This window comes from Indicator indicator, chromosome 22 (genome assembly GCF_027791375.1).
Source record: "Indicator indicator isolate 239-I01 chromosome 22, UM_Iind_1.1, whole genome shotgun sequence".
NCBI lineage: Eukaryota > Metazoa > Chordata > Aves > Piciformes > Indicatoridae > Indicator > Indicator indicator.
The window spans coordinates 15,385,447-15,411,458 of record NC_072031.1 but is presented as its reverse complement, the minus strand read 5'-3'; the positions used below and the strand labels follow the sequence as shown (position 1 = coordinate 15,411,458).

Sequence of the window (26,012 nt, the reverse complement as noted above, 5' to 3'; positions counted from 1 at the left end):
TGCATATGGGGTGTGAGCACATGGGATGCTGGAAGACAAAAAGGAGGGTGATAGAGGTGAGAAGTATGTGGAAAGGCAGGAGGAGAATAGAATCCGTAGGGAGAAGTGAATGGGCATGCTCTGCTGGGGTGGGACAGTGACCAGGGTCAAGGACATAGATTTGATCCAGTTGGAAGGGACCTCTAAGGTCAGCAAGTGCAACCATTGACCTAATGCCACAATGGCCACTAAACCATGTCCCCAGGTGCCATGGCCACACCTTTTGTGGACACCTCCAGGGACAGTGACCCCACCACCTCTCTGGGCAGCCTGTTCCAGTGCCTGACCACTCTTGCAGTGAATAAATATTTCCTAACTCCCAACCTAAACCTCCTCTGGCACAACCTGAGGCCATTTCTTCTCATTCTGTCAGTTGATAGGAGGTAGAAGAGGCCAAAGCCCAACCTCCTTCCAAACTCCTTTCAGGGAGCTGTAGAGAGCAAGGGAGTCTTCTCTCAGCCTCCTTTTCTCCAGGCTGAACAACCCCAGTTCCCTCAGCTGCTCCTCTCAAGACCAGTGCTCTAGACCCCTCACCAGCTTCATTAACCATTCTCTGGAGCCACTCCAGCACCTCAATATCTGCCTTGTGGTGAGGGACAGGGATGTACTGGGATTCAGTGTTTTCCTGCCTACTGTCATAGAATCATAGAAGAGTTTGGGTTGCAAGGGTTCTATCTGATGGGGAGTCCATGCCAATCTAGCTCACTGGAGAGCTGCACCCCAAGGCACATCCTAAGTTCATGTGGTTATTGCAGCAAACCCTCTGTGGTGGAGCAGGCATCTTCTGCCAAACACACTGACCCTTTTGTGGTGTCTTGGAGAAGCTGCCAAGTGTCTCTGTGGGGATGAGGCCTGTCTCCCCCCAGAACTGTTTTAGAGCTGCATCCTGAATCCACCTTGTGTCAAGGGAAATGAAGCATTTGTCCTTAACCAGCACAGCAGCCGAGCTCCAGCAGCCCCATTGGGGGACAAAGGGAGGACATGAGGTATGAGCTGACAGATTGCCATGAGTCCCAGCTCGCGGAGCAGAGATCTGGCTGGAGCTGAGTGTTTTGGCAACTGGCATGCATTTTGCCTGCAAAAGGGAGGGCAGCTGGGTGAAAACAGATGAAGCAGAGTTCATAGCCACAGTGGATTGTTGCTGCTGCTGCTGCTCCATCCCATTCCCCTGCTCTGTAACTGCAATATCATGTTCAAATCAAGGCAGCAGACCATGAAGGCACTTCACGCAGAGCCAGAGCCACCATCCCCTTTGGTAAGCTGCTTAGTCAAGGTAATGCTTTTGAAAAGAAAATAGAGATGACTGCTGTTTGCCTTGGGGTTTCATGGGATTGTGAGCTGCTGGAGAGGGTTGTTCACAGTTTGAATCCCTTCTCTGACAGCACATCAGTGCCACCAGCCAAAAGGAGGTGAAGCAGTCTGAGGAGAGTTGGCCAGCACCGAGAAGCAGGAGAAGGGCAGTTTGCGTTGCTTTGTGCTGGGAGGAAGCCATGGAGTTTTCCTTCTAGCTTTTCTGCTCTGGCCTTAAGCACTCTCACTCTGGCAACTACCTGCCAGCCAAAGTGCACTGACACAACAATCAGTGCCAGGAATTCACTGGAAGAGAAAGATTCCTTCCATGTCCTTATGCAGATAACTGAAGAGGACATAACAGAAATGGGGGCACAATTTCCTACAGACACTTGGGTGACTCAGGTGCCAGAGCCCCTTTCAAAGCCAGGGAGGTGGTGAGTTGAAAATGGGGGAAGAAAACACCACTTCAACAGCAGTGTCTTTGGGTTCAGTTTTCAGTTGCCAGGGCAGTAGGATGCTGTGCACTGCAGAGGACTGGTAGCTGTGCTGCAGGGGCACTTCAAAGAGTACCTTCAGTGAGGAATTGGCTGGCTGCTTGGCTCCCATCTCAGGGCACTGGCATGTTGAGCAGTGAGGAAAGCTGGAGGGGAAAGGCATGACTTGCACAAGAAGAGTCTTATAGTCTGGGCAACATGCCCTCTTCCTTTGGCTCTCTCCTACAAACCAAGCCCCAAACGCCTTTCTCCTCTCTCAGTCCAGCCTCCGCAGCTCCCCGTGTGCCAACTGGGGCACCAGCAGCACCTGGGGAAGCCGACGCTCGAGCTGGAATAGCCTGGGCAGAGCCCCCAGCCTCAAGAAGAAGAACCAGTCAGGAGAAAGGGAGTCTCTGCTCTCCGGGGAGGGCAAAGGCAGCACAGATGATGACTCTGACGACGCCAAGTCCAGCACGGTCAGCAGGCACTCGCTGCACCGCCGGGCAGAGTCCCTGGACTACCGCAGCTCCCTGGACCTGCCGGAGCTTCTCCAGCTGCCCACCGTGCGCCACTCGCTCAGCGTCAGCCCCGTGGCCATCCTGCCTGCTGAGTACCAGGACTGCAATGGCAAAATGGTTCATGGCCCCAGCGAGTTCTTCCTCCGGGTCGACGGCCACAAGGAGGACGCCGCCGACTATGAGGATGACGTGGAGGATGTGAGCAGAGGGGGAAATAATGGGGGACTCAGGGGGGAAATGGGGTGCTCCAGTGGGAAATGGGGTGCTTGGGTAGGAAATGGGGGTGCTCCAGTGGGAAATAATGGGGTGCTCAGGTGGGAAATGGGGGTGCTCAAGTGAGAAATAATGGGGTGCTCAGGTGGGAAATGGGGGTGCTCAAGTGAGAAATAATGGGGTGTTCAGGTAGGAAATGGGGGTACTCATATGTTAAGTGGCTTTTCCACTCCAAGAAGGCAGATGAAAAATCAGGCTTGGAAATGGTTGGTGTAGACAGAATGAATCTGGAGCCAAAGGATGGGGGCCTCCACTTCCCAAAAGGGTTCTTTGGGGTTCTTTTTATTCATGGGTTGAGCTGTTGGCTGGACACAAATGTGACAGTGCCAGGCACAGCTCTGTCCCAAAAGCCATGACCTCCCTACAGGCACTATGAACCCCCACATTCCGCCCCTTTCACCAAAGGACTGTGGAGGTTGAAGAGGCAGGAAAATAAAAGAGGGAGCAAAGGAGTTTCTTCTTCTCTCTGCAGAGTTACTGCTACCGGATCCGCAAGGTGCTGGAGCCCTACAAACCACGGTGGTGCAAGACTCACGAGGACTGGTCCCTCTACTTGTTTTCCCCACAGAACAGGTAAGAAATCCCAGTCAAGTGCTAGCCCAGCAGGATTTTGTGGTAATGGACTGGTAGCCTGCTAGCTGGCCTTGCCTTGAGAAAAATCCTTCTGGTGCAGAAGCACTGAGGGTTTTAGTCACCCAGTTCCTGGTTTTCAGGCAACTTGTTCTGCTATGCTCAGGCAGAATTGTTGCATGGTTCACTCCCTGCCTGTCCAGGAGGAAGAGTTGTCTAACTGGCTCTAGTAGCTGCTACTGCATCTTATTTATTCCACTAATAATGGCTGAAGCTTAGGAAGAAACTGGCTCAGCACCTGGGCTGATGCTGCTGGCACAGCTGCTGAAGGCTTTTGGGAGCGTCTCATTGGGGTGGGACTCTCCTGCTGACCCAAACACCTGAAGGATATTTTCCTCTCCACCATCTCTTCAGGTTCCGAGGGATGTGCCAGAAGGTCATTGCCCACAAGATGTTTGATCACGTGGTGCTGGTCTTCATATTCCTCAACTGCATCACTATAGCACTGGAGAGACCAGACATAGACCCACACAGCACAGTGAGTACCTGAGTCACAGATCATGGCATGGCTTAGGTTGGAAGGCACCTCAGAGATCACAGAAAAGACCTCTGAGATCATCAAGTCCAGCCTATGATCTAACACCATGGCATCAGTTAAACCATGCCACCCAGTGCCACATCCAGTCTTTTCTTAAAGACCTCCAGAGATCATCTACTCCAATCTCCCTGCCTCACCAGGGCAGAGTAAAGAGGGAGGAGAACCTCCCTCACCTTTCTGGCCACACTCCTAATGCACCCCAGAATGCTAGTGGTCTTCCTGACCTCTCAAACTTGTTCCACATAAATGTGGTCCCTGGTGCCTGTTACCAGTTCACAGTGGATCTTGAATCATAGAATGGCTCAGGTTGGAAAGGGACCTTAGAGATCATCTCCACCAACCTCCCTACCATGGGCAGGGACACCTCTCCACTAGGTTCAGCTGCTCAACCTGGCCTTGAACACCCCTAGGGAGGAGGAATCCAGAACCTCCCTGGGCAGCCTGTTCCAGAGTCTCACCACCCTTGTACTGAAGAACTTCTTCCTAAGATCCAGTCTAAGCCTACTCTGCTCTGCTTAAAGCAATTCATTCTCTTGCTTGATGCAAGATCCAGATCTTGGTTTTGCCCTGATAAGACTCTGCAAGATGAAAGATGTTTGGTTTCTAACATCTTTAATAACTTGCCTCTTTTTGTGTTGCTCTGTGTTCTACAGGAAAGGATATTCCTAAGTGTCTCGAATTACATCTTCACTGCCATCTTTGTGGCTGAAATGATGGTTAAGGTAATCACATCTTCATCCCATGGCCCACAGTGAGGCCTGGAAAAGACCAGAAAGAAACAGAGTTAAGATTTGAGTGAGGATTTAAATCATAGAATCATGGAATTGTTTCTGTTGGAAGAGAACTCTAAGGTCATTAATTCCAACCATTGACCTAATTCACCACTACCTGCTGCTGGAGATCTAGGAACCATAGAATCATAGAATTGCTCCAGTTGGAAAAGACCTCTAGGGTCCAGTTGGAAAAAACCTCTAAGATCATCAAGCCCAACTATCAACCCCACACCACCATGGCCACAAAAGCATGTCCCCAAGTGCCATGGCCACACGTTTTGTGAACATCTCCAGGGATGGGGATTCCACCACCTCCCTGGGCAACCTGTGCCAATGCCTGACCACTCTTGCAGCAAAGAAATTGTTCCTAATCTCCAACCTAACCCTCCCCTGGTGCAACTTGAGGCCATTCCCTTTAATTCTATCGCCTGATACTAGTTTCTCTTTCTTCTCCTGCTTGTAGGTGGTAGCTCTTGGCTTTTTCTCTGGGGAGAACACCTATCTGCAAAGCAGCTGGAATGTCCTGGATGGAGTCTTGGTCTTTGTTTCCATCATTGACATTATTGTCTCCATGGCATCAGCAGGAGGAGCTAAGATCCTGGGTGTCCTTCGTGTTTTGAGGCTTCTGCGCACCTTGAGACCTCTCCGGTACGTTCACCAAGAGGGTGACTGAGCTGGCTTTGAGTTGATAGATCAAGGAGGAGTTTGAAACCTTGCAGGTGATCCATCAAGGACTTGCTAAGCCACAGAAAAAGCTGGAACAAAGCATGGGTAGAATCATCTTCGGGGAGCCTCTTATCCAGTGAAACTGTTTGAAAACAGTGAAATTAAGTAGGCTTCATCCTTGCCATCAGGGCAAAGAGTATCTGGGGTTTGGAGGCAGAGGTGTTCTCATCCTCAGGCAGTTAGTGCAGGGAATGACTCCTCCACACTGCATTTTTATCACTGTTTCACAAATCAGCCTGGCTCTTCCTGGTTAGGCTGCACAGCCTCACAGTCATTCCCAAGCAGAGAGGTTGCCTTGGCTCAGGGAAAATTTGCAGGTAAACAGATGCTGCCAATAATTTGATAAGCTCCAGCATCCCTACCTGCCCATCCCTGCCTGCATATCTTAACATCACCACAAAACAATTTAGCTCTGGGCTAGAAAGAGGCAAGGGAGACAGCTCTCAGTGTTTGGGGAAAAGGAATCAAGAGAATGTGTGTGTTGGTTGCAATTGTGCAATAACAAAGAGTTTTAATGCTTGGGGGATTTTTATCAGCTCACAGCTCCTGTTCTGTTTCCATTCTGCTTGGCAAGATACACAAAACCCTTTTTAATGAAATTTCAGGGGAGATAAGGATCCTTCTAGAGACCTGTAGCTTTCTGATTATAACCTGCTTGCTCATGAGAGGGATAGGAGGAAGCAATCTTCAGGCCCCTGACCACAAGCACAGCTGTTTGTCTGCTGCTGTGTTTTCTTAGTGAGAAGTAACTTTCAGAGTGTTTCTGTCTCCTTTCTTGCTCCCACACTCTGTTTAGCTGCTGCCATCAGGGTCCCCTTGCAGTGTGGGCTCCTCAGGAACCACTCTGGGGCAGCCTGGGAATGCCTTGAGCTGGCAGCACCTTGGGACACCTAACACACGACTAGGAGCAGAAACCAGGGCACAGGCAATTCATAAATAAATGTAAGGGGGGGAAAGGGGAATTGTTCTTGGAGAATAACTAGGCCAGATCCTATTAATAGAGAGGAATTCATCACCTCTCGTGACAGCTTCACTTATCACAGTTTCTTCTAAGATTACTCCAGGGGCCCTTCCTAACACTTTGTAGGTACAGTTCAGACTGACACATTATTTGTTGCTGAACAAGACCCTATTGAAATGCTTTGTCCCTGCAGCAGACAGCTCCTCTTTTCTCCATCTTTGGCAAGCATGAAAGCGTCATTAGCGGTGCAAGCTCCAGCTACCTGCAAGGATTCCTACCCTCTCTGCACTCCTAAAACAAGCTTTGATGTTCTTCAATCAGAAGACAAAATCTTGCTTGGCCTAGTTGTACCTCACGTTTTTCAGACACCCATGGGAGAGCTGTTCTCCAGGAAAAGCAAACCCCCAAAACGACACCCGAATGCTGCTCCAGGCTGTGCCTGGCCTCTCACAGCCTCCCAGCAAGCAAGCTGCTCTTTAATGGGATGCCCTTTTGGCTGTGGAGCTGTTGATCACAAGTCCCTGTTAGCTAAGAGTCAGTTCAGGAACTAATTAAGAACCAAACTGAAATGACTTTGTGTGAAAAGTTGTCATGGAGCCAAGGCCATCAGGGCAGGTGGGACTTCAGAAGGAGAAGACAGACACTCCACTACCACTGTGAAGCTCTTTACACATGGTGTTAGGAGGCAGGTCCCTGGTGTGTGCCCCTCTGCTCGGATCAGAGAGGGCTCAGAGGGGCTCAGCTCTCTGGGCTGAGGTACAAGCACCCTTGTAGAGGGAAGTTCTGGGATGTTCTGCCCTTAAAGAGTATTTCCTCCTCACTCTTGCAGTTGCCCCACATGCTGCTGGCAGGGGGTCTTACACTTTCTTAATTCCCTCTGATGTGATTGTGAATGTTCTGGGTGTTCCAATAAGTCACTGATGGTCTCTGAATGCTGCCTGCAGGTAGAGAAAGGTTGTGTTTGCTTTAGTGCAGACCAAAGAGAGGAGAAAGACAAGCAGGGCATGCATACAAATCAAAAGCTTTCTTGTTTTCATAGAATCACAGAATCATAGAATCAGTCATGGTTGGAAGGGACCACAAGGATCATCCAGTTCCAACCCCCTGCCATGGGCAGGGACACCTCACACTACAGCAGGCTGCCCAGAGCCTCATCCAGCCTGGATGCAAACACCTCCAGGGATGGGGCCTCAACCACCTCCCTGGGCAACCCATTCCAGGCTCTCACCACTCTAATGGTGAAGAACTTCTTCCTTACATCCAGTCTGAATCTCCCCACTTCCAGCTTTATTCCACTCCCCCCAGTCCTATCACTACCTGATATCCTAAAAAGTCCCTCCCCAGCTTTCTTGTAGCCCCCTTCAGATACTGGAAGGCCACAAGAAGGTCACCTCGGAGCCTTCTCCAGACTGAACAGCCCCAACTCTTTCAGTCTGTCCTCATAGGAGAGGTGCTCCAGCCCTCTGATCATCCTGGTGGCCCTTCTCTGGACACCTTCCAGCATGTCCATAGCCCTCTTGTAGTAGGGGCTCCAGAACTGGACGCAGTACTCCAGGTGGGGTCTCACCAGAGCTGAGTAGAGGGGGAGAATCACCTCCCTTGACCTGCTAGCCACACTTCTCACACTTGCCATTGTTTTTCCCCAGAGTCATCAGCAGAGCCCCAGGTCTGAAGCTGGTGGTGGAAACTTTGATCTCCTCCTTGAGACCTATTGGGAATATTGTTCTCATCTGCTGTGCTTTCTTCATCATCTTTGGAATTTTAGGAGTCCAGGTAGAGTATTTCCTTCACCACGGTTTTCTGTAAGTGACTGCTGCAAAAGGGGAAGCTCTTTGGCTCACCTCTTGGGGTTTAGGTGAAAGTGACGAGCTCATATCTCTCCAGTGGAAGATTGCAGTTAGGTGTTAGGAAAGAAGAGCCAGGCCTAGAGGTGCTGTGTGATTGCTCACTGGGAGGTCATCAGGAGCCCCCAGAGGTGTTCTCCAGCCCTCTGTGTGAAGACAGCTGCAAGGAAAGCAACACAAAGGAATTTGAACCTGACGACCAACTCCACGGAGGGAAAGAAAGATACATGGGGGGCAGACTATTCAAAGCTGCATCTTCTCTTTTTTTTCCTTTTTTTTTTTAAATCTTTTTGTTGCTTCTCCAATGCAGCTTTTTAAAGGCAAATTCTACTACTGTGATGGGCCTGACGTGAAGAACATCACCACAAAGGCAGACTGCACCAACGCGCACTACAGATGGGTTCGCAGGAAGTACAACTTTGACAACCTGGGACAGGTAAAGTTCTCCAGTGCAGGCAGGTTTTGTTTTTTTTTTTTATTTCCTGTGCCAGGTTTTAATGGATGAGCACTGAAAATGTAGTCCTTGAAGAGGGTGTGGCACCTCCATCATAGGAAGTTTCCATGAATAGAAACAATCCTAGTTGGGTGAAAACGGAACAGGTCACCTCTTAATCTCTCGCAGCCAGACTTCCTAGGGTTATAAAACTCTTTGTTTACTGGACAGTGTTGTCTTAAAGCCACTGCTTGTGCCTGCAGTCCCTCATGTATGGACCTTAACTTTCACTTTTAGTCCCTTGACTCCTAGCTGATGCTTTATACTGGCTGAAAAGCAAGACAGCCCATAGCAGGAGCTGGGCTATACTACTACTGACATTGGGGCAGCTTGACATATTGATTTTTAGTCATGCTTTGGTTGACCAGAAAGCCTGAGGTGTCTGAGCTAAAGTTCAGCCTACATGTGAGGGAAATGGAGTGTGAATGACCACAGTCAGCTCACTTTTAAGCCAGATGTGGTAATAGGTAAAAACAAGCCACACCATGCTTCATTTCTCCACCAGCTCCCAGCCAGAAGATGTCTTCTGAGCTGTGGATTGGTTTTGCTGAGCATTGTCTATTGTTTGTTTCTTCTCTAGGGACTAAAATGCAAGACTCAGCTTTTCTGTGGTTTGTTTGTTTTCTTATAGGCCCTCATGTCCTTGTTTGTCCTCTCCTCCAAGGATGGCTGGGTGAACATCATGTATGATGGCTTGGATGCTGTGGGTATTGACCAACAGGTAAATGCACTGCAGAGCCCTCATATGCTGCTCTCAGAAGTCCCATGCCTGGGTGACACTGGTGGTTTTGAAGTCCCAGCAAGGAGCAGAGCTATGGGACCTTCTTGAGGCCCTGCCTGCCCGTTAGGCTGCCAAGATTTTCCATTTTGCACTGGGTGGCTGTGCCCCATGTCAGACACAAACAAGCACTGCTGGAGATTTTGATTATCATAGAATTGTAGCATCAGAGATTCATTAAAGTTGGGAAAGACCTCTGAGATCATCAAATGCAAACCCAACACCACCATGCCCACTAAATTAGATGGTATTTGAGGAGGACCACATGTGCAGCTTTCAAGGGAGGCAGGATGGGTAAGGGCAAACTCCCATGTGATGGGAAACAACCAGGAATGTTCTGAAAGATACATTGAGTTTGTGTCCTGTGTGGCATTTGCAAAGGCAAGTCCAGAGCCTTGGATAAGCAGTACCTTATTGTAGCTACAGTAACCACTTTGCACCTTTTTTCCTCCTGCTTTTATAGATAACCACAACAACTAAGAAACATGAACCATGAGCCCACATCTCAAAAAACAATAAAATAAAATCTGGAACCTATCTTTAACTCAAATGATGGATGATGCACATCCACTGAGATGTAGGAACTAAATGCCAAAATGATTCAGTCCTGTCGGGCAGCTTCTGGAGGCCAGGATGAGTTTTACAACAAAAGTGAAGTTATAGGCAGTGAGGAAGGGAATGAGAGGAAATCCAGTATCTGAAGGGGGCCTACAAGAAAGCTGGGGAGGGACTTTTTAGGATATCAGGTAGTGATAGGACTTGGGGGGATGGAATAAAGCTGGAAGGGGGGAGATTCAGGCTGGAAGTGAGGAAGAAGTTCTTCCCCATGAGAGTGGTGAGAGCCTGGAATGGGTTGTCCAGGGAGGTGGTTGAGGCTCCATCCCTGGAGGTGTTTGCAGCCAGGCTGGATGAGGCTGTGGCCAGCCTGATGTAATGTGAGGTGTCCCTGCCCATGGCAGGGGGGTTGGAACTGGCTGATCCTTGTGATCCCTTCCAACCCTGACTGATTCTATGATTCTATGAAATAGGAAGTTTGAGAGGAAATAGGGAGTTCCATCTAGACATGAGGAGGAACTTCTTTGATTTGAGGATAGTAGAGCATTGGAACAGGCTGCCCAGAGCGGTGGTGGAGTCTCCATCTCTGGAATCATTCAAAATCCACCTGGACGCATTCCTGTGCAACCTGCTCTAGGCGAACCTACTAGGCAGGGGGGTTGGACTGGATGATCTCCAGAGGTCACATCCAACTTCTGTCATCCTGTGGTTCTGTGAAACTCCTTTGGGAAAAATATCCTAACTCCTCCCAGCCCTCTCCTCTACCCCTAAGAAGTGGACTGTGCTGCAGAGCCGCTGCAGCGTGCCAAATACCCTGACTTACCACACGTCTTGTCTGTGCCACTTCTCTTCTCTCCTGTTTCTTTAACTCCCTGCCCCACCAGCCCATCCAGAACCATAACCCTTGGATGCTTCTCTACTTCATCTCCTTCCTGCTCATCGTCAGCTTCTTCGTGCTCAACATGTTTGTGGGGGTGGTGGTGGAGAACTTCCACAAGTGCCGGCAGCACCAGGAGGCGGAGGAGGCTCGGCGGCGGGAGGAGAAGCGGCTGAGGCGCCTGGAGAAAAAGCGCAGGAGTAAGGAGATGTACCTGTCTGGTCGGTAGACTGTGTTACAAACCAAAATCTTTCTGAGCCCTGCCTGCTCCCAAAGCAAGATTTTCTTTTTTTTTCCTTTGGTTTTTTGTTTGTTTGTTTGTTTGGGGTTTTTTTTCCCCATGGGATTCGAGAGGTTGTTTTGCTTCGTTACCTCTCTGGCGGTACCTTAAGCCTTGGGTTGCCTGCGCCTTGGAATTGCCCTTTTGCAGGCCTGGTGGAAAGCATTGCCTGGTGACTTGGCTGGGGGGAGAAAATCCTCCTCCAAGCAGAGTCTTCTGTCGTGCTCTTCAAGGCCAAGATGTCCCAAGCACCAAGCAGGAGCTTGTGGTGTGGTGAGGGATGCAATGAGTACACAGCTGCAATGCTTAACTGTGTGGCTGAAGGCCAGTCCCAAGGGTGGCTCTGATGGCTTAATGTGCTGCTTGCATCTGGTGGTGGTGGTGGTTTGATTTATTACTTCTTTTCTTAGACAAAGTAGTTGTGATGCTTTGTAGAGTCCTAGCGCATGGCCCCCGCATGCCCCAACCATGTTGCATGAGGGCATGAACAAACCAACAGCCCTGGGGAGAGGAATGGAGCCCTGGACACCATGGGGCTGTCCAGCAAATTCCTCTCTGGAAGATGTCCATTACAAGAGATGCTGGCCCAAGAGAGGCTGGGGGAACCCTTGCCTGCTGACCAAAGTGCTGGGGCTCACTTTGTCCTTGCACATGTGGCAGTACTGGCCAGCTGCAGGGCTGTTAGGGTGCAGCAGGAGGCCTTTAGCTGGAATCTGCTTCTTAGTGGATCTGGCAGAAACCAAAGCAGATCAGAGAAACACCTGAGCTTGTTCTCCTTTCCTGACCAAAACCTCCCAAAGGTTCTCCTGTATTAATTCTCACTTCCACTGCTCCTTGGCAGGCTCCACTAGGAACAAGCTGCTTATAGCATCTGGTGGCTATTCCCAGGGAACCAGCCGCACCAGCTTCCCAGCCAGTTTTAGTGAGCATGGATCAGATCCTGGCAAGCATTTTATAGAAGTGAAGGAACTTGGCCACTGTGATCCAAAAGGAGCTTAGTCAGGGATAAGACTTGAGTGCTTCTGGCCCCATTTTTTCCAGCAGCCCTGTGCCTCTTTGCCTAGCCCTGTGCTGCCCTGCCTAATCTCCTGTAAGGAGCTCATATCTCCTTGTGACAGTGGTTAGTTGTCTCCCAGACATCAAACCATGAATGTTTCAGCTGGGAAAACTACAGGTACATCAAATATATTTTTTTGCCTGGCTCTAAGGACATAGCAATCAGAGGCTGTGCTAGCAGAACCTCCACAATTTCCTCCATCTCTCCCCAACTGGGTCAAGGCAGACAGCTTTATCTCTTCCAGTTCCTGTTCTACTCTTATAGTCCTTTTTATTAGAGCCATGGGAGACCTCAGCACTAAATGTCTGCACTGTGGTCTCCACAGGACCTTGATGACTGACTGACCCTGGCAAGCCAAGCCCAGTTCATGTCAGCCACTTGTGAGTTAAGAAGCTGGGTTGAAATGAAAACTAGATGAGCCCAGCCAGGGGCAAACAGACATTGAATCTCTTCAGAGATTTGGAAGAGTTGAAATGTGATTTCATTTCCCTTTTCCCATTTTGGGTTTTGAGTTGGAGGTTCCAGCTAGGATTAGAAGTGGAAATCCTGTAGGCAACATTTCCAGCACAGTAAGAGAAATCAGTTTTGTATTCCCAAGAGTTTCTCCTGCTTGTGCAGTATTTCTACCCCAGTATGCTCACCCAAGAAGACATTTAGATAAACTGAGTGTTTATATAAAGTAGGAAAAAAAAAGCTTATTTCCAAGGAACATCCTTAGAGAAAACAAGCCTGGGGCACAGGTAAAGAGGGAGCTTAACCACAGCCAATTGCTGTTCCTGATTAGTAGTGAACTCTCATTACAAGCCTGCTTAGCCAGGCCCTGTCAAAGTGATGGACACTGCTGCGTTGTCCGTCTTTATCCAGCTGTCCTGAAGGAGAAAGTCAAGGAGACATAGACCCAGGCTTTGCACAGATGTGGCTTGTAACATTTCCCTGAGAGCACACAGGGAGGAGGAGGAGGAGGAGGATAGCTTTCTGGAAGGAGATCAAGTCCAATATAGCATCTGAGAGGCTAAACTCTTGGCCATGTGCTGGGCTTTCAGGAGGTTACCTCAGATCCTGTGGCTCTGAGGTATCCTACCTGGGCAGTGTGGCATCCACCTGGGAGTTGTTCAAGAGGTGAAATCCAATCCCAGAGACACGTCTGGGAAGCTTGCTGGGAGTTGCATTTTAACAGATGTGTTTTGCAGAGTTCTCAAGTTTTCATCTCCTCCTGGGTAAATCAGAGGGTGATGGATTTGGTGCAACACAAATGTGGCAGACTCAGAAAGATGCAAGCTGTGGTTGGTGCCATGTGTGGCAGCATCTGTTGCTGGGGGGCAGGGGGGGGAGGTCTGTGTGCATGTGCAGGAGTGGGATGCTGCACAGGGACAGTGGGGTGGCCAGCTTTGCATGGACCCCAGAGCAGTGTGCCCCACCCAGAGGGAGGAATGGGTGAGAGATCAGTCCCCAGGGGCAGGGTGGGCACAGGAGAGCAGGGATCCTGTGGAGGAGCAAGGAGCCTGTGTTAGGAAGCCCAGCAGAGAGAGCTTTGCTATTACTTTAGTTTCCATTTCTAGCACTTGGCTTGCAGAGATGATAAGAGGAGGAAGGATTAGGGCTGTTAACAAGAGTGAAGCCCAACATGCACCATCTGAGCAATGCCCATCCCTCTAGACTTGTCCTGTGTGCCTGGCACCACAGCTTTGTGTCCTGTCTGTAATGTCCTCTCTGTGTGTTTCTGTGTGCTGAGGTCTTTGGGGATCTGTAGGTGCCTGCATGCACAGAACCACAGCCTTGAGCTGTAGGAGGCTTGGGCTCAGGCCTGGGAATGCCTTATCAGCTTATCAATGCCTTATCAGCTTATCAATGCCTTCTCAGCTTATCAATGCCTTCTCAGCTTAGCAGTGCCAGGATGATCCCAACTCAGGTACAATTCCCAGGATCTGCAGGCTGGCTCCAGGGTTTGAACCCTCTGTACAGGGCTGTGAGCCTGGCAGAGGGCTAGAATAGAGCAATAGAATCATTTAGGTTGAAAAGAACCTTTAAGAGAATTGAGTCCAACCATTAGCCCAGCTCCACCAAGTCTCCCCTCAACCATGGCCCTCAGCACCACATCTCCACAGCTTTTCAATCCCTCCAGGGACAGGGACTCCAACACTGCCCTGGGCAGCCTGGTCCAGGGCTGGACAACCCTTTTGGGGAAGAAATTGTTCCTCATGTCCAACCTAAACCTCCCCTGGTGCCACTTGAGGCCACTTCCTCTTGTTCTATCTTTTGTGCCTTGCATTGCCCAGGATGGGGACAGCCCTGCAGCAGTCTGTGCCTTGCATTGCCCAGGATGGGGACAGCCCTGCAGCAGGAGACATCTCCTTCATCAGACCCCATGCAGGTGGGAAGAGAAATCATCACCTGTCTGTTTTAGGAGTGCTCTTGAGGCCCTTCAGGAACCTGTCAGGAAGGTCCCTCTCAGCCCACCCTCTGCTGTCAGACACCACTTCCAACCTTCCCAAAAAGTTTATTACCTCCCATCTGAGGGCTAGTTCCTTGAAGGGACTGGGACAGGGCCACACCTCATGCCCCTTGTCAGTGTGCCCTGTGACAAGCATCACTCAGAGCTCCAGCAGCAGAGCTCCCGGCCCCAACAGCACAGCACAGCACTGGGAGAGGGTACAGGGCTCACCAATTAACTGCTCACAGGAGAAAAGAGGGCAGGGGGTTGGACTTGAACACACCACAGAAATGCTTTTGCTGGTGCCTTTAAAGGCAGGAGGGCACAGTGCATTTCTTTTTCCTGCAAAGGTGAATATCCAAGATAAATTAGAACATTTTTCTGAGACAGTCACTGCCTCCCTCCACTACATCTGCTATGTAAAAAAATGTGGAGTAATTTAATAATCCTGCAGCTCCTAACCTTTTAATGAGGTTTTCAGAAGACACAGACCCAAAAGCAGCCTCCCCAGATTAAAGGTTTAGATTAAAACCACAGAGATTGGCTCAGTCTCCTCCCTGCTCCAGGGCTGGGGCCAGCCCCAGCCTGGCTGTGTCTGAGGTGTAGCCAGCAGCCTGGGGAGCAGAACACGAGGTCAGGTCAAATGCAGGCAGTGCTCAGGGCTTCAAAGGCTGCAGCAGGGGCTGGCTGACACTGTGTGCCAAAAGCAGGGCAGGAAAAGCTGGAAGTGCCTGATAAAGCCCCAGGGAGGCCCCAGCTGGGGAGAAGAGAGTGTCTCCCGGTAGTGTCACCCAGGCACTGCTCCCTGGGAAGAGCCCAAAGCCTGATAATGCAGAAAAGACAAATTATAGAACCCAGATTGGTTTTGGGTTGGAGGGGATCTTGAAAGGTCCAACCCCCCTGCAGCCAGCAGGGACATCTGCAACCAGAGCAGGCTGCCAAACAACCTCAGCTGTTTGGAATGGGTCCAGGGATAGGACATCTCCCTCCTCTCTGGGCAGCCTGGGACAGGGTCTCACCATCCTCAGTGTAAAAAATCTCTTCCTTCTCTCTAGTCTGAATCTCCCTTTTTTAGATTAAACCATCACCCCTTGTCCTCTCACAACAGGCCCTGCTAAAAAGTCCTTCCCCATCTTTCTTGTAGCCTCCTTCTAAGTACTGAAAGGCCACCAGAAGGTCTCCCTGGAGCCTTCTCTTCTCCAGGCTGCACAACCCCAACTCTCTCAGCCTGGCCTCACAGCAGAAGGCTTCCAGCCCTCCCAGCATCGCTGTGGCCTCCTCTGGCCCCACTCCAACAGGTCCCTGTCTCTCCTGTGCTGAGGACTCCAGAGCAGCCCCAACACTGCAGGTGAGGTCTCAGCAGAATACAGGAGAAGGGCAGAATCCTCTCCCTCAATGGAAGGAATCAGGAACAATTCTTTTTCCCAATTTCCACTTTGTTCAAGAGGAGCATGGACACTGCTGTGCTCCTCTGAGAGGCATTTCCCAGCACAATGCTGAGCATCTGGGCATGGTAGAAAGAGACCAGTTTTGACCAAAGACCCAGCAGAGAGTCTCCCAGAGCACTCCCTGTAAGCCTTTCTCCCTGGGGGTGGGCAACACACAGTGGTACTTCAGGTAGCTGATCCCCTCAGTGCCACAGCCAGCAGAAACATTTGAGCTGTAACTAAGATTTTGGGCACTGCATATTTGAGTGTTTAGCATCTCCAGCTAGGGGCTTATCAAAACATCTTTGCTTATTTTTCCAGGCAGCTGCAGGTACAGAGCTCCTCTGTGCCAAGCATGCATAGAAACCCATTAGGGCTTTCTAATGTTTCATGCAGAGGGGAATAATGGAGGAGCTGTAGCTAGCAACTGTAATGCCAACTTAAATGCTTTTAAGCTAGCAGACAGTGCCTCATTAATTTTCATGTCAGCAGAATTACAAGCAAAGAGGTTTAAATGCTCTGCAGAGAGGTGAGAGTCAAGCATTAGCCAAGGTCCAGAGGTGGGAGAGAGGAAGGACTGTGGTTTTCTTTTTGCTTATGTCTGATGGTTTCTCCTTTCCCTCCTGCATTGCTCCCAATTCAAACCATCACCTGCAGCTGCAGGGACACTTGGCTGTGCTGGATAGAAGTCTGCTGGGTGGTTGATTGGGGTCTTATCCTGGGAGTCTTATCCCAGAAGCCATTTCCCTGGAGCAACCAGGCAACCAGGGCTGCTTTTTTGCCTAGTGTAATTAATGATGCCTTATATCTCCTGTTTGCTGTCCCCATGGTGCACAGCTCTCCTCATGCAGCTTCTCCTGCAGACCCCAGCTCGAGCAGGCTGTGGCAGCAGGTGCATGCAGTGAATACCTGCACCCACAGTGGGGAGGATAACACAGGGTAGGCTCACTAAGAGCTGAAAAGGTCTTGTCTGAGTTGAGAGGAGGTCAGAGCCACTTGCTGTGCTGTGGACTGAAGTAAAACTCTTCCTAAAAAGTCCTGGGACTGTGCAGTGGCCCAGCAAAGCTGGGGGCCCTTGGGGCTCTGACCCACACAGAATGCATCGGGTTGGAAGGGAACCCTCAAAGGTCATCTTGCCCAAACATCCCTGCAGTGAGCAAGGAGAAGAGAGTCTCTCCAACTAGATCAGGCTGCTCAGGGTCCCATCAAGTTTGACCTTGAATGTCTCCAGGGAGGGAGCCCCCCCCACATCTCAGGTCAACCTGTTGCAGTGTCTCACCACTCTGATTGTGAAGCACTTCCTCCGTCCCTCTCTCGTCCTGCTCGGAGCAGGTCTGAGCTGCAGCAAAGCTGTGTGGCTGTTCTCTCACTGCTTTCACGCTGCTGCCACCCCTCTGCCTTCATGGGACTGTGCTCACCCAACAGCAGCCTTGCAAGAGCAGCCTGCACAGCCCTGCTCACTGCCCTTAGCCTGGCATGAGAGTGTCTCCTCTAATGGACTCTGCATGGGTGGCTGCTCTGAGCATGACACTGGTTTGCATGTGTTCCAAAGAGCCCCTTAAGCCTGGACTGTCCTTGTATGTGTCTCCCCAGGAGAAGTTTCTTTTCCATCTGGTACCCTGGCCTCAGGGGTGGAGTGCCTCCCAAATGAGCAAAGCCTTTCCTAGAGCTCCCTCATCCCAGCTCAAGTCAAACCTGTCCCAGGGTTTCTGAGCAGCCAGCTGGCCTGGTTTAGCCAGCAGTGAGTGCTGCTGGGTGCCTCTGAGCCACCTGCACACACTAAACCAGACCCACCTTTATGGTTGGGTGGTTCCTCCTTGCTATTTATATAGCCACAGCATGTGAAGAGAGAGCTGTGCTGCTGACAAGCAGCCTGGAAGCTTCTCTGCTCAGCAGCTTTGCCCTGGAAAATGTCTTCTTGCGATTATGCTTTAGAATTACATCAAACAGGCTCTAAAATGGAATAAACCTTCTGATCCTCTGCTGATCAGTTAATCAATGGCTGCATTTGGGCAGGTTGAAGAGCAGTTGCAGCCACCTACAGCCTGCTTCCTTGATGTGCTGCTAGCCATCAGTTCTGACATTCTTCTGAGATCCATCAATCAACCATTAGTCATTGATAAATAGTCCCTTAATAGAACATTTGACTATTGAGGACTATTCTCAGACCTCCCAACAAGCTAATTTTTTGTTTTTTTTATTCCCAAGAAGACATTTCCACAAAACAAAAAAAAAAGTATGTCATAATCCTGCCTACACATGAAAGGACAGTGTGCAGACTTAAATAAATAAAATACTGCAATGTTGTTATTATTATTATTATTACCTCTTAGAGACCAACTGGAAAATTAGCCAAGCTCAGTAGCAGGGATAGCCCTACCAGTCCAAGATGACTTGGTAGGAATAAAGTACATGAAAGCAACAGGGGGAAAAAAATTGTATTCAGAAAAAAAAACAAACAATTGTGCTTGCTTTCATCTTGTTTTTCCACACCCATTAGCACACAGAAAAAAAATAATAATTAAATGTAGGTGACCCTGGCCAGAAGGAAATGTTTTTCAAATACCTTCACTTTGCTTTTAACTACCAGGGGAAAAAAAAAAATAGTAGTTGAAAGAGAGTAACAGATTCTGTTTCCCTTTATCCAATTATTTTAGGGTTTTGGACACTCATCTGGCATTGACTATAAACAAACAAAAAAAAAAACAACAACACCACCCACGTTTCAAGAGTGACTCCATCTGAAAGAGATTAGCAAGAGCAGAGGAGTGGAAAATGGTTTGGGTTGGAAGGGACCTCCAAAGGTCATCCAGTCCAAGCCCCTCTGCAGTCAGCAGGGACATCCCCCACTAGGATCAGGCTGCTCAGAGCCTTGTCCAGCCTGATCTTGAGCAGCTCCAGGGATGGAGCAGCAACTCCCTCCCTGGGCAACCTGTTGCAGTGTTCCAGCACCCTCCTGGTGCAGAACTTGTTCCTATCTCAATCTGCTCTGCTCTCATTTCAAACCACTGCCTCTTGTCCTGTCCCTGCAGGCCTTTGGGAACAGTCCCTCTGCAGGGATCTGTTCCAGGGGCTCACTGAGTATTTTTGGACTTACTTCCCTCCTTCTTTTTGAAGGTGAGGCAACTCCCTTTTTCTCAGTTCCTCCTGCATTTAGAGCTGATTTTGCCCAAAGGTATGCACAAAGCCCTCTCTGCTAAGAACAATCCTGCTCTGACTTATGATGACCTAAGATGTCTCTTGCAGAATCTACAGTCCCCCTGGCTTTGGTCTGAAGTATGATCTTTGAATATTTACATTTCTGAAGTCTGAAAAGAATTTAACCTCCATCCAAGTGCCCATGGCCATCTCATGGAGCTGAGAGACACAACACAGTAAACACAGCAGGATCCCAGGGCAGTGTCCCAAGACCCTCCCTGGGACAGCCCCAGAAACTTGGTCATGTGCAGCAATTTCCTCATTTCAAAGAGAAGAGAGGAGGACCAGAGGCAGAGCTATAAGATTGACATGATCCTAGCCTGAATGGCTTTTTAGGTGCAACCATGCCCTTGGGTTTGTATTTGCAGAGGAGTTTGTGCTGTAGAGACAAATGCTGAGCACCCTGCTCCTGCTGATCCCTGTGTGCTACTAACCCTCCTGCATGTGTCCTACTTTGCCACAGGCATCATTACCTTTTCTTTAGACCTTGAAAACGCAGCAGAAGTCACAGAAGCTGAGCTCAGGTTATGTTCTTCTCTTCCTTGGAACATGCCTGACATCAGCAGGCTTAGGAGAGATGCATCTCAGAGCCCAGAGCCATGAGACCTGCCTTAAGTCTTTCCTCTAAACTGGAGCTGAATCTTTGCTGGGCTTGGCTCTGGGTCTCATTTCCATCCTGCTTCTCACCCTTTCTGCTTTCTGGCAAGAGTTCCATTAAGTGGTTGTCCTCTAACCTGAGGAAGAGCAGTGGAGACAGACAGCACCTGGGAGGAAAATGCACCTGGTTTTCAGAGCTGTGGAGATCCCTCCTGCAGGCACAAGAGGTTTGGCTCCACCTGATGAACCCCGCTCTGGTTCTGGAAGGTTCTAGGCAGGAACATTTGACCTTCTGAAGCGACTTGCTTGAATCAGCTCCCCCAGTGCTGAGCCTGGGCACGTGCAAGGCATGACCCACAGCCCAGCAGGTGATGGCTGCCAGGCACACAGCAGGGCCTGCCCTCACCCCCTTGCCTTGTCTCCTGCAGAAGCCCAGCGCCGGCCTTACTACGCTGACTACTCCCCGGCACGGAAGTACATCCACAGCCTCTGCACCAGCCACTACCTCGACCTCTTCATCACCTTCATCATTGGGGTCAATGTCATCACCATGTCCATGGAGCACTACAACCAGCCCAAGGTAAGAGCCAGCCCTCGGTGCTGCTGGCTGTGAAAGGCAGCAGCGTGGGGGAGCAGGAGGACCTCAGGACCATCCTGCTGGCCAGTAAGGTGCAAAGCCAGCCCTGCTGCCCTAGGGGCATTCCCTGCTGCTGCAAGGCTCCAGGGTTACCATTGCAACCCCTCTAACTCCAGGCCAACTTGTACCCTTCAGGAGTCACCCCCCCAGCCTGGCTGACTTCCCAGCTCTTGCCTGAAAGAGCAGAGAGTAAAGCTAATGGAGAGGGAGTTAACTTCTACTAGGAAAAGACCAGTCCAGATATTTCCTCTCCTGATCCCAACTGTGCCTGACCCACAGACTGTCAAACAGTCCAGAGTGTCAGAATGTTCCCTTAACAGACAAAAATGTGAAGGAACATCTTCCTTAGGAGAAGAGGCTGAGGGAGCTGAGGGCTCTGCAGCTTGGAGAGAAGGAGCCTGAGAGGTGGCCTCAGTCCTGTTGATAAAGATGTGCAGGGTGAGTGCCCAGAGGCTGGAGCCAGGCTCTGCTCAGTGATGCCCAATGCCAGCATAAGGGGCAGTGGTGGGATTGGAGGCATAGGAAGTTCCATGGAAACATGAGGAAGAGTTTTTTCCCTTTGAGGGTGACAGAACACTGGAACAGGCTGCCCAGGGGGGTTGTGGCATCTCCCTCTCTGGAGATATTCAAACCCCATGTGGATGTGCTCCTGTGTGACTTGCTTTAGGCAGGGGGGTTGGACTGGATGAGCTTTTGAGGTCCCTTCCAGCCCCTAACATTCTGTGATTCTGTGAAGTTAATGCATGCAGAGCAACATCTCTTTTCCTCAATGAATTTAGAACAAACCAACTCTTAAGCACAACCCTTCTTTATCTATCATAAAATCCATAAATCCTCCAGCCTGGCCATTCACTGCAGGCTTTCCTCCTCCAGGGCTTTCTCATTCACAGAGCTCTGTGCTCAGTGTTGACTTTTCTTCTACTGCCTGGTCTGCCAGGTACTTCCTGGAAGCTAAGGCAGAGGAGCACCAAGCTTGGGTGGTTTACCCCAGCTGACTGTGTGCTGTTCTGTGCCCTTAATTCCTTTGCACAAGAGCCTTTGTTCTGCATGCCACTCTTATTTATCTGGATTAAGGCCTATTTGCACTTGTTTTATATTCATGTAAAACATACTGCTGTAAATCTGAAGGCAAACCATCACAAATCACACAAGAATTCAGGCCCAGATGAATGCTTCAGATGAACTAGTAAATCATCCCACATTCTTCTGCAGGCACAGAACTGCAGAATCACAGAATCATAGAATTGCAGAATTGTAAAATCATAGAACTACAGAATCATAGAATTGCAGAATTATAAAATCATAGAACTACAGAATCATAGAATTGCAGAATTATAAAATCATAGAATTGCAGAATCACAGAATTGCAGAATCACAGAATTGCAGAATCACAGAATTGCAGAATCACAGAATTGCAGAATCACAGAATCATAGAATTGCAGAATTGTAAAATCATAGAACTACAGAATCATAGAATTGCAGAATTATAAAATCATAGAATTGGAGAATTGCAGAATCATAGAATTGCAGGATCACAGAATTGCAGGATCACAGAATTGCAGGATCACAGAATTGCATTAATATAGAATTGCAGAATCACAGAATTGCATTAATATAGAATTGCAGAATCACAGAATTGCAGAATCACAGAATTGCAGAATCACAGAATTGCAGAATCACAGAATTGCAGAATCACAGAATTGGAGAATCACAGAATTGCAGAATCACAGAATCATAGAATTGCAGAATTGTAAAATCATAGAACTACAGAATCATAGAATTGCAGAATTATAAAATCATAGAATTGCAGAATCATAGAATTGGAGAATTGCAGAATCATAGAATTGGAGAATTGCAGAATCATAGAATTGGAGAATTGCAGAATCATAGAATTGCAGGATCACAGAATTGCATTAATATAGAATTGCAGAATCACAGAATTGCATTAATATAGAATTGCAGAATCACAGAATTGCAGAATCACAGAATTGCAGAATCACAGAATTGCAGAATCACAGAATTGCAGAATCATAGAATTGCAGAATCACAGAATTGCAGAATTATAGAATTGCAGAATAACAGCATTGCAGAATCATAGAATCACAGAATTACAGAATCATAGAACTGCAGGATCATTGACTCACAGGATTGCAGAATTATAGAATTGTTTTGGCTGGGAAAGACCTCTGAGGTCATCAGGCCCCATGGACATCACATAGATGTGATGAGGGGAGCTTGAGGCTCCTTCTGTTGCCAGAGCAGATGCTGCTTTGCAGACTCCTCTATGGCATCTTATTTCTCTGATTTGCTGCTCAATGTTACAGGGCTTTGGTTTTTTTATTATAAGTGACCTGTATAACATCCAAGGTCAGGCTTGATGGGCTCTGAGCAACCTGCTCTGGTTTGTTCAGGCATTGGAATGTGCTGCCCAGGGAGGTGGTGGAGTCACCAGCCCTGGATGTGTTTAAAGGTGGTTTGGACGTGGTGCTTGGGGACACGGCTTAGGGGTGAACCTTGCAGAGTAGGGTTCTGGGTTGGACTTGGTGACCCTGAGGGTCTTTTCCAACCTGAATGGTTCTATGATTGTCTGAAGGTGTCTCTGCCTGCTGTAGGAGGGTTGGACTAGATGACCTTTAAAGGTCCCCTCCAACCCAAGCCATCCTATGATCCCACATTTAACAGCATTCCTCTTCCCTCCCTCCTTTCCCTGAATCCCTACCCAACCAAAAAGCTGTTTCACTCTGCAGCTCTCTATTTTAAGGTCCCAGCAAGGTCCTGCTGCTATTGTTGGCCTCCAGTCCCACTGAAATCCATTCTAAACACTCCATCACCTCCAAGTATAAACACTGCAGATTCCTGACTTCCGAGAGCAGCTCTATGGAGAGCCTGAGCCTTGCACCAAATAAGGACATACTTTGCCCAGCTCTGGAGATGTGACATTTCCCAAGGAGGCAAGATTTAATCCAGCTCCAAAATCATTTGGGTTTTGTTGGGTTTTGGGTTTTTTTTTTCTTCCTTTCTGATTGGTTTAAGCAAAACCATTGTCTCAAGCATTGCCACCCTGCAATAAAGAAATAATTCTTCAAGTCTTTCACTCCACCCAAGGCTGAGCAGCTCAGAAGTAAACTTTATTAGGGGAGGGGGCAAAAATTTTCTCACTGTCCCAGACTGAAGAGTTTATGAGTTGAGGTTGGAGGATTGATAGCTCTTGGCAAATTTTTTTTTTGCATGACTGGTGTTAGTGCTTGTGAGGTTGCTGTGTGCAGCAGTGCCTGCTCCCTAGCTGAGTGCTGCTGAGTGCTTTAGGGCAGGGGTTTTTTGTAGCCGGGCTCTACAGGCTGTTAGGACTTCTTAGATCTGGCCAGGTTGGAGAGTTGGTTGGAAGGACACTTTATAAAGTTCAACAAAGGCAAGTGTAGGGGCCTGAGCCTGAGGAGCAATAAACCCCCTGCCCCAGTATACGAGGGGCTGGCCTGCTGGAAAGCAGCTCCAAAGAGAAGGACCTGGGAGTGCTGATGAACAAGTTCCCCATGAGCCAGCAGTGTGCCCTCATGGCCAAGAAGGTCAATGGTCTCCTGGGGTGCATTAAGAAGACTGTGAGCAGCAGGTCAAGGGAGGTTCTCCTCCACCTCTACTCTGCCCTAATGAGGCCACACCTGGAGTGTACTGGGTCTGGTTCTGGGCTCTCCAGTTCAAGAGAGACAAGGATCTACTGGAGAGAGTCCAGTGGAGGCTACAAAGGTGCTGAGGGGCCTGGAGCAGCTCTGTGAGGAGCAAAGGCTGAGAGCCTGGAGAAGAGTAGCCTGAGAGAGGATCTTCTAATGCTCAGCAAGAGCTAAAGGGTGGGAGGCAAGAGGATGGGGCCAGACTCTTCAGTGGTGTCCAGCCACAGGACAAAAGGAAATGGGTGCAAAATGGAGCCCATCCATCTGAACAGGAGGAAAATCTTCTTTGCTTTGAGGGTGCTGGAGGCCTGGAGCAGGCTGCCCAGAGAGGTTGTGGAGTCTCCTTCTCTGGAGAGGCTCCAAACCCACCTGGACATTGTGATTCTGGGCAGGCTGCTGTGGGTGACCTGCTTTAGCAGTGGGCTTGGACTGGATAATTCCCAGAGGTCCCTTCCAACCCTCACCATGCTGGGAATCTGTGACCTCTGTGTCTGTGCTAACCTGATGCCTGTCAGTCCCCCTGCACAGGCTCTAGGGAAGGACCAGTTTGGGCTAATCTAGCTGGTGTCTCTCTTTGCAGTCCCTGGATGAAGCCCTGAAGTACTGCAACTATGTGTTCACCATCGTGTTCGTGTTTGAGGCAGTTCTGAAGCTGGTGGCCTTTGGGTTTCGAAGGTTCTTTAAGGACAGGTGAGAGCATTTTAAAGTGCTGGGTGCCTGGCACAGAGTTGCACTGACCCAGTTGTGAATGCAGATGCTGGGTAAATGCAGCATTGCTTTCCTTGCACTGCATGCTGTGTGTAAGAAAGAGCACAGAGCTGTCTCTCCAAAGGGCAGAAGCTTTGCAGTGTAGGGACTAAAATTCTAAGAACTGCTAGCTCTGCTTTGTAGAAAGAACTCAGAAATCTTACACAATTCTGGACAGATTCTTTCCTCTAGGATCTGCCACTCCATGCTGCCTGGGACCAGCACAGCTCAGAGGTCAGAAACAATCTGTTGACAACACTCCAGTCCTCACAGGAGTAGTTTTGTCAATCTAAGGTCACAGAGTTCCTCAAAACAAGCCTCTTTGCAGTCCAAACCAGCCCTGAGGTAGACTGCTGTCTTTGGGAAGCCTTTGTCAAAGTCAAGAGGTTATTGTATTCAGCCCCACTGCCTTCAGACCCCAGCTGCAGAGACCTACAGCTCTTGTGCTGCCTCCCATTCAGCCAGGGGCAAATGCTGATGGAAGCACATCGTGGTCTGGCAGCTTGCTGGGCAGCTGGCCAAAACTGGGCACTCTTCCCCCAGATCAGCTGGTTTGCTTCATTTGTCCTGACTGAGCAGCTGGAACCCACTCTGAGCAAAGCTGGGCAGCAAAGACAGGCAGAGCCTCCACATCTACCTGTGCTGGGCTGGAGGGTCCTCCCCAAGCATCAGGAGATACTCCAGTGGGGTAGCTCAGGAGATGAGTGACAGAGCAGAGGAGCAGCTGGGCTGCATCACTTCAAAGGTCTATCCAGAACAGTAGATTGTCCCTGAGAGTTGCTCCACCTGGACAGCAGAGAGACAACAGGGACCTGGAAGTGGGCAGGGACACTTCTCAGTCTGCACTGCTCATCATTCAGAGGCCATCTGCAGTGAGCTGATTTTGTAGCACACAGATCACAGGCCCAGGTACAAGACAGGAGAGGCTTTGGGGTTTGCTTGTCATTAACAGATAATCCTCTGCTCTTGGGTGTCTGTCCAGGCATGATTGATTGATTTGTTTGTTTCTTGTCCTTGCTATCTGTTAGGTGGAATCAGCTGGATCTGGCCATAGTCCTCTTATCAATTGTGGGAATCACACTGGAAGAAATTGAGATGAATGCTGCTCTGCCCATCAACCCCACAATCATACGAATCATGAGGGTGCTGAGGATAGCCAGAGGTATGGTCTGCTCCCCAGCTCTCCAGCCACCCCTCCAGGC

The 26,012-nt window shown here is 49.4% G+C and overlaps 1 protein-coding gene across 1 annotated transcript in view; it reads left to right on the top strand.

Moving 5' to 3' along the window:
* CACNA1H (calcium voltage-gated channel subunit alpha1 H) overlaps positions 1-26,012 on the top strand; it is a 293,598-nt gene that overhangs the window by 243,914 nt on the left and 23,672 nt on the right. The window contains exons 16-27 of the mRNA XM_054390949.1: positions 2,087-2,521; positions 3,069-3,169; positions 3,581-3,704; positions 4,418-4,486; positions 5,001-5,185; positions 7,871-7,997; positions 8,379-8,504; positions 9,193-9,282; positions 10,779-10,992; positions 20,190-20,341; positions 24,644-24,753; positions 25,839-25,972. Of these exons, the coding sequence (XP_054246924.1) occupies positions 2,087-2,521; positions 3,069-3,169; positions 3,581-3,704; positions 4,418-4,486; positions 5,001-5,185; positions 7,871-7,997; positions 8,379-8,504; positions 9,193-9,282; positions 10,779-10,992; positions 20,190-20,341; positions 24,644-24,753; positions 25,839-25,972 (1,867 nt within the window). The remainder of the gene's footprint in view (positions 1-2,086; positions 2,522-3,068; positions 3,170-3,580; positions 3,705-4,417; positions 4,487-5,000; positions 5,186-7,870; positions 7,998-8,378; positions 8,505-9,192; positions 9,283-10,778; positions 10,993-20,189; positions 20,342-24,643; positions 24,754-25,838; positions 25,973-26,012) is intronic.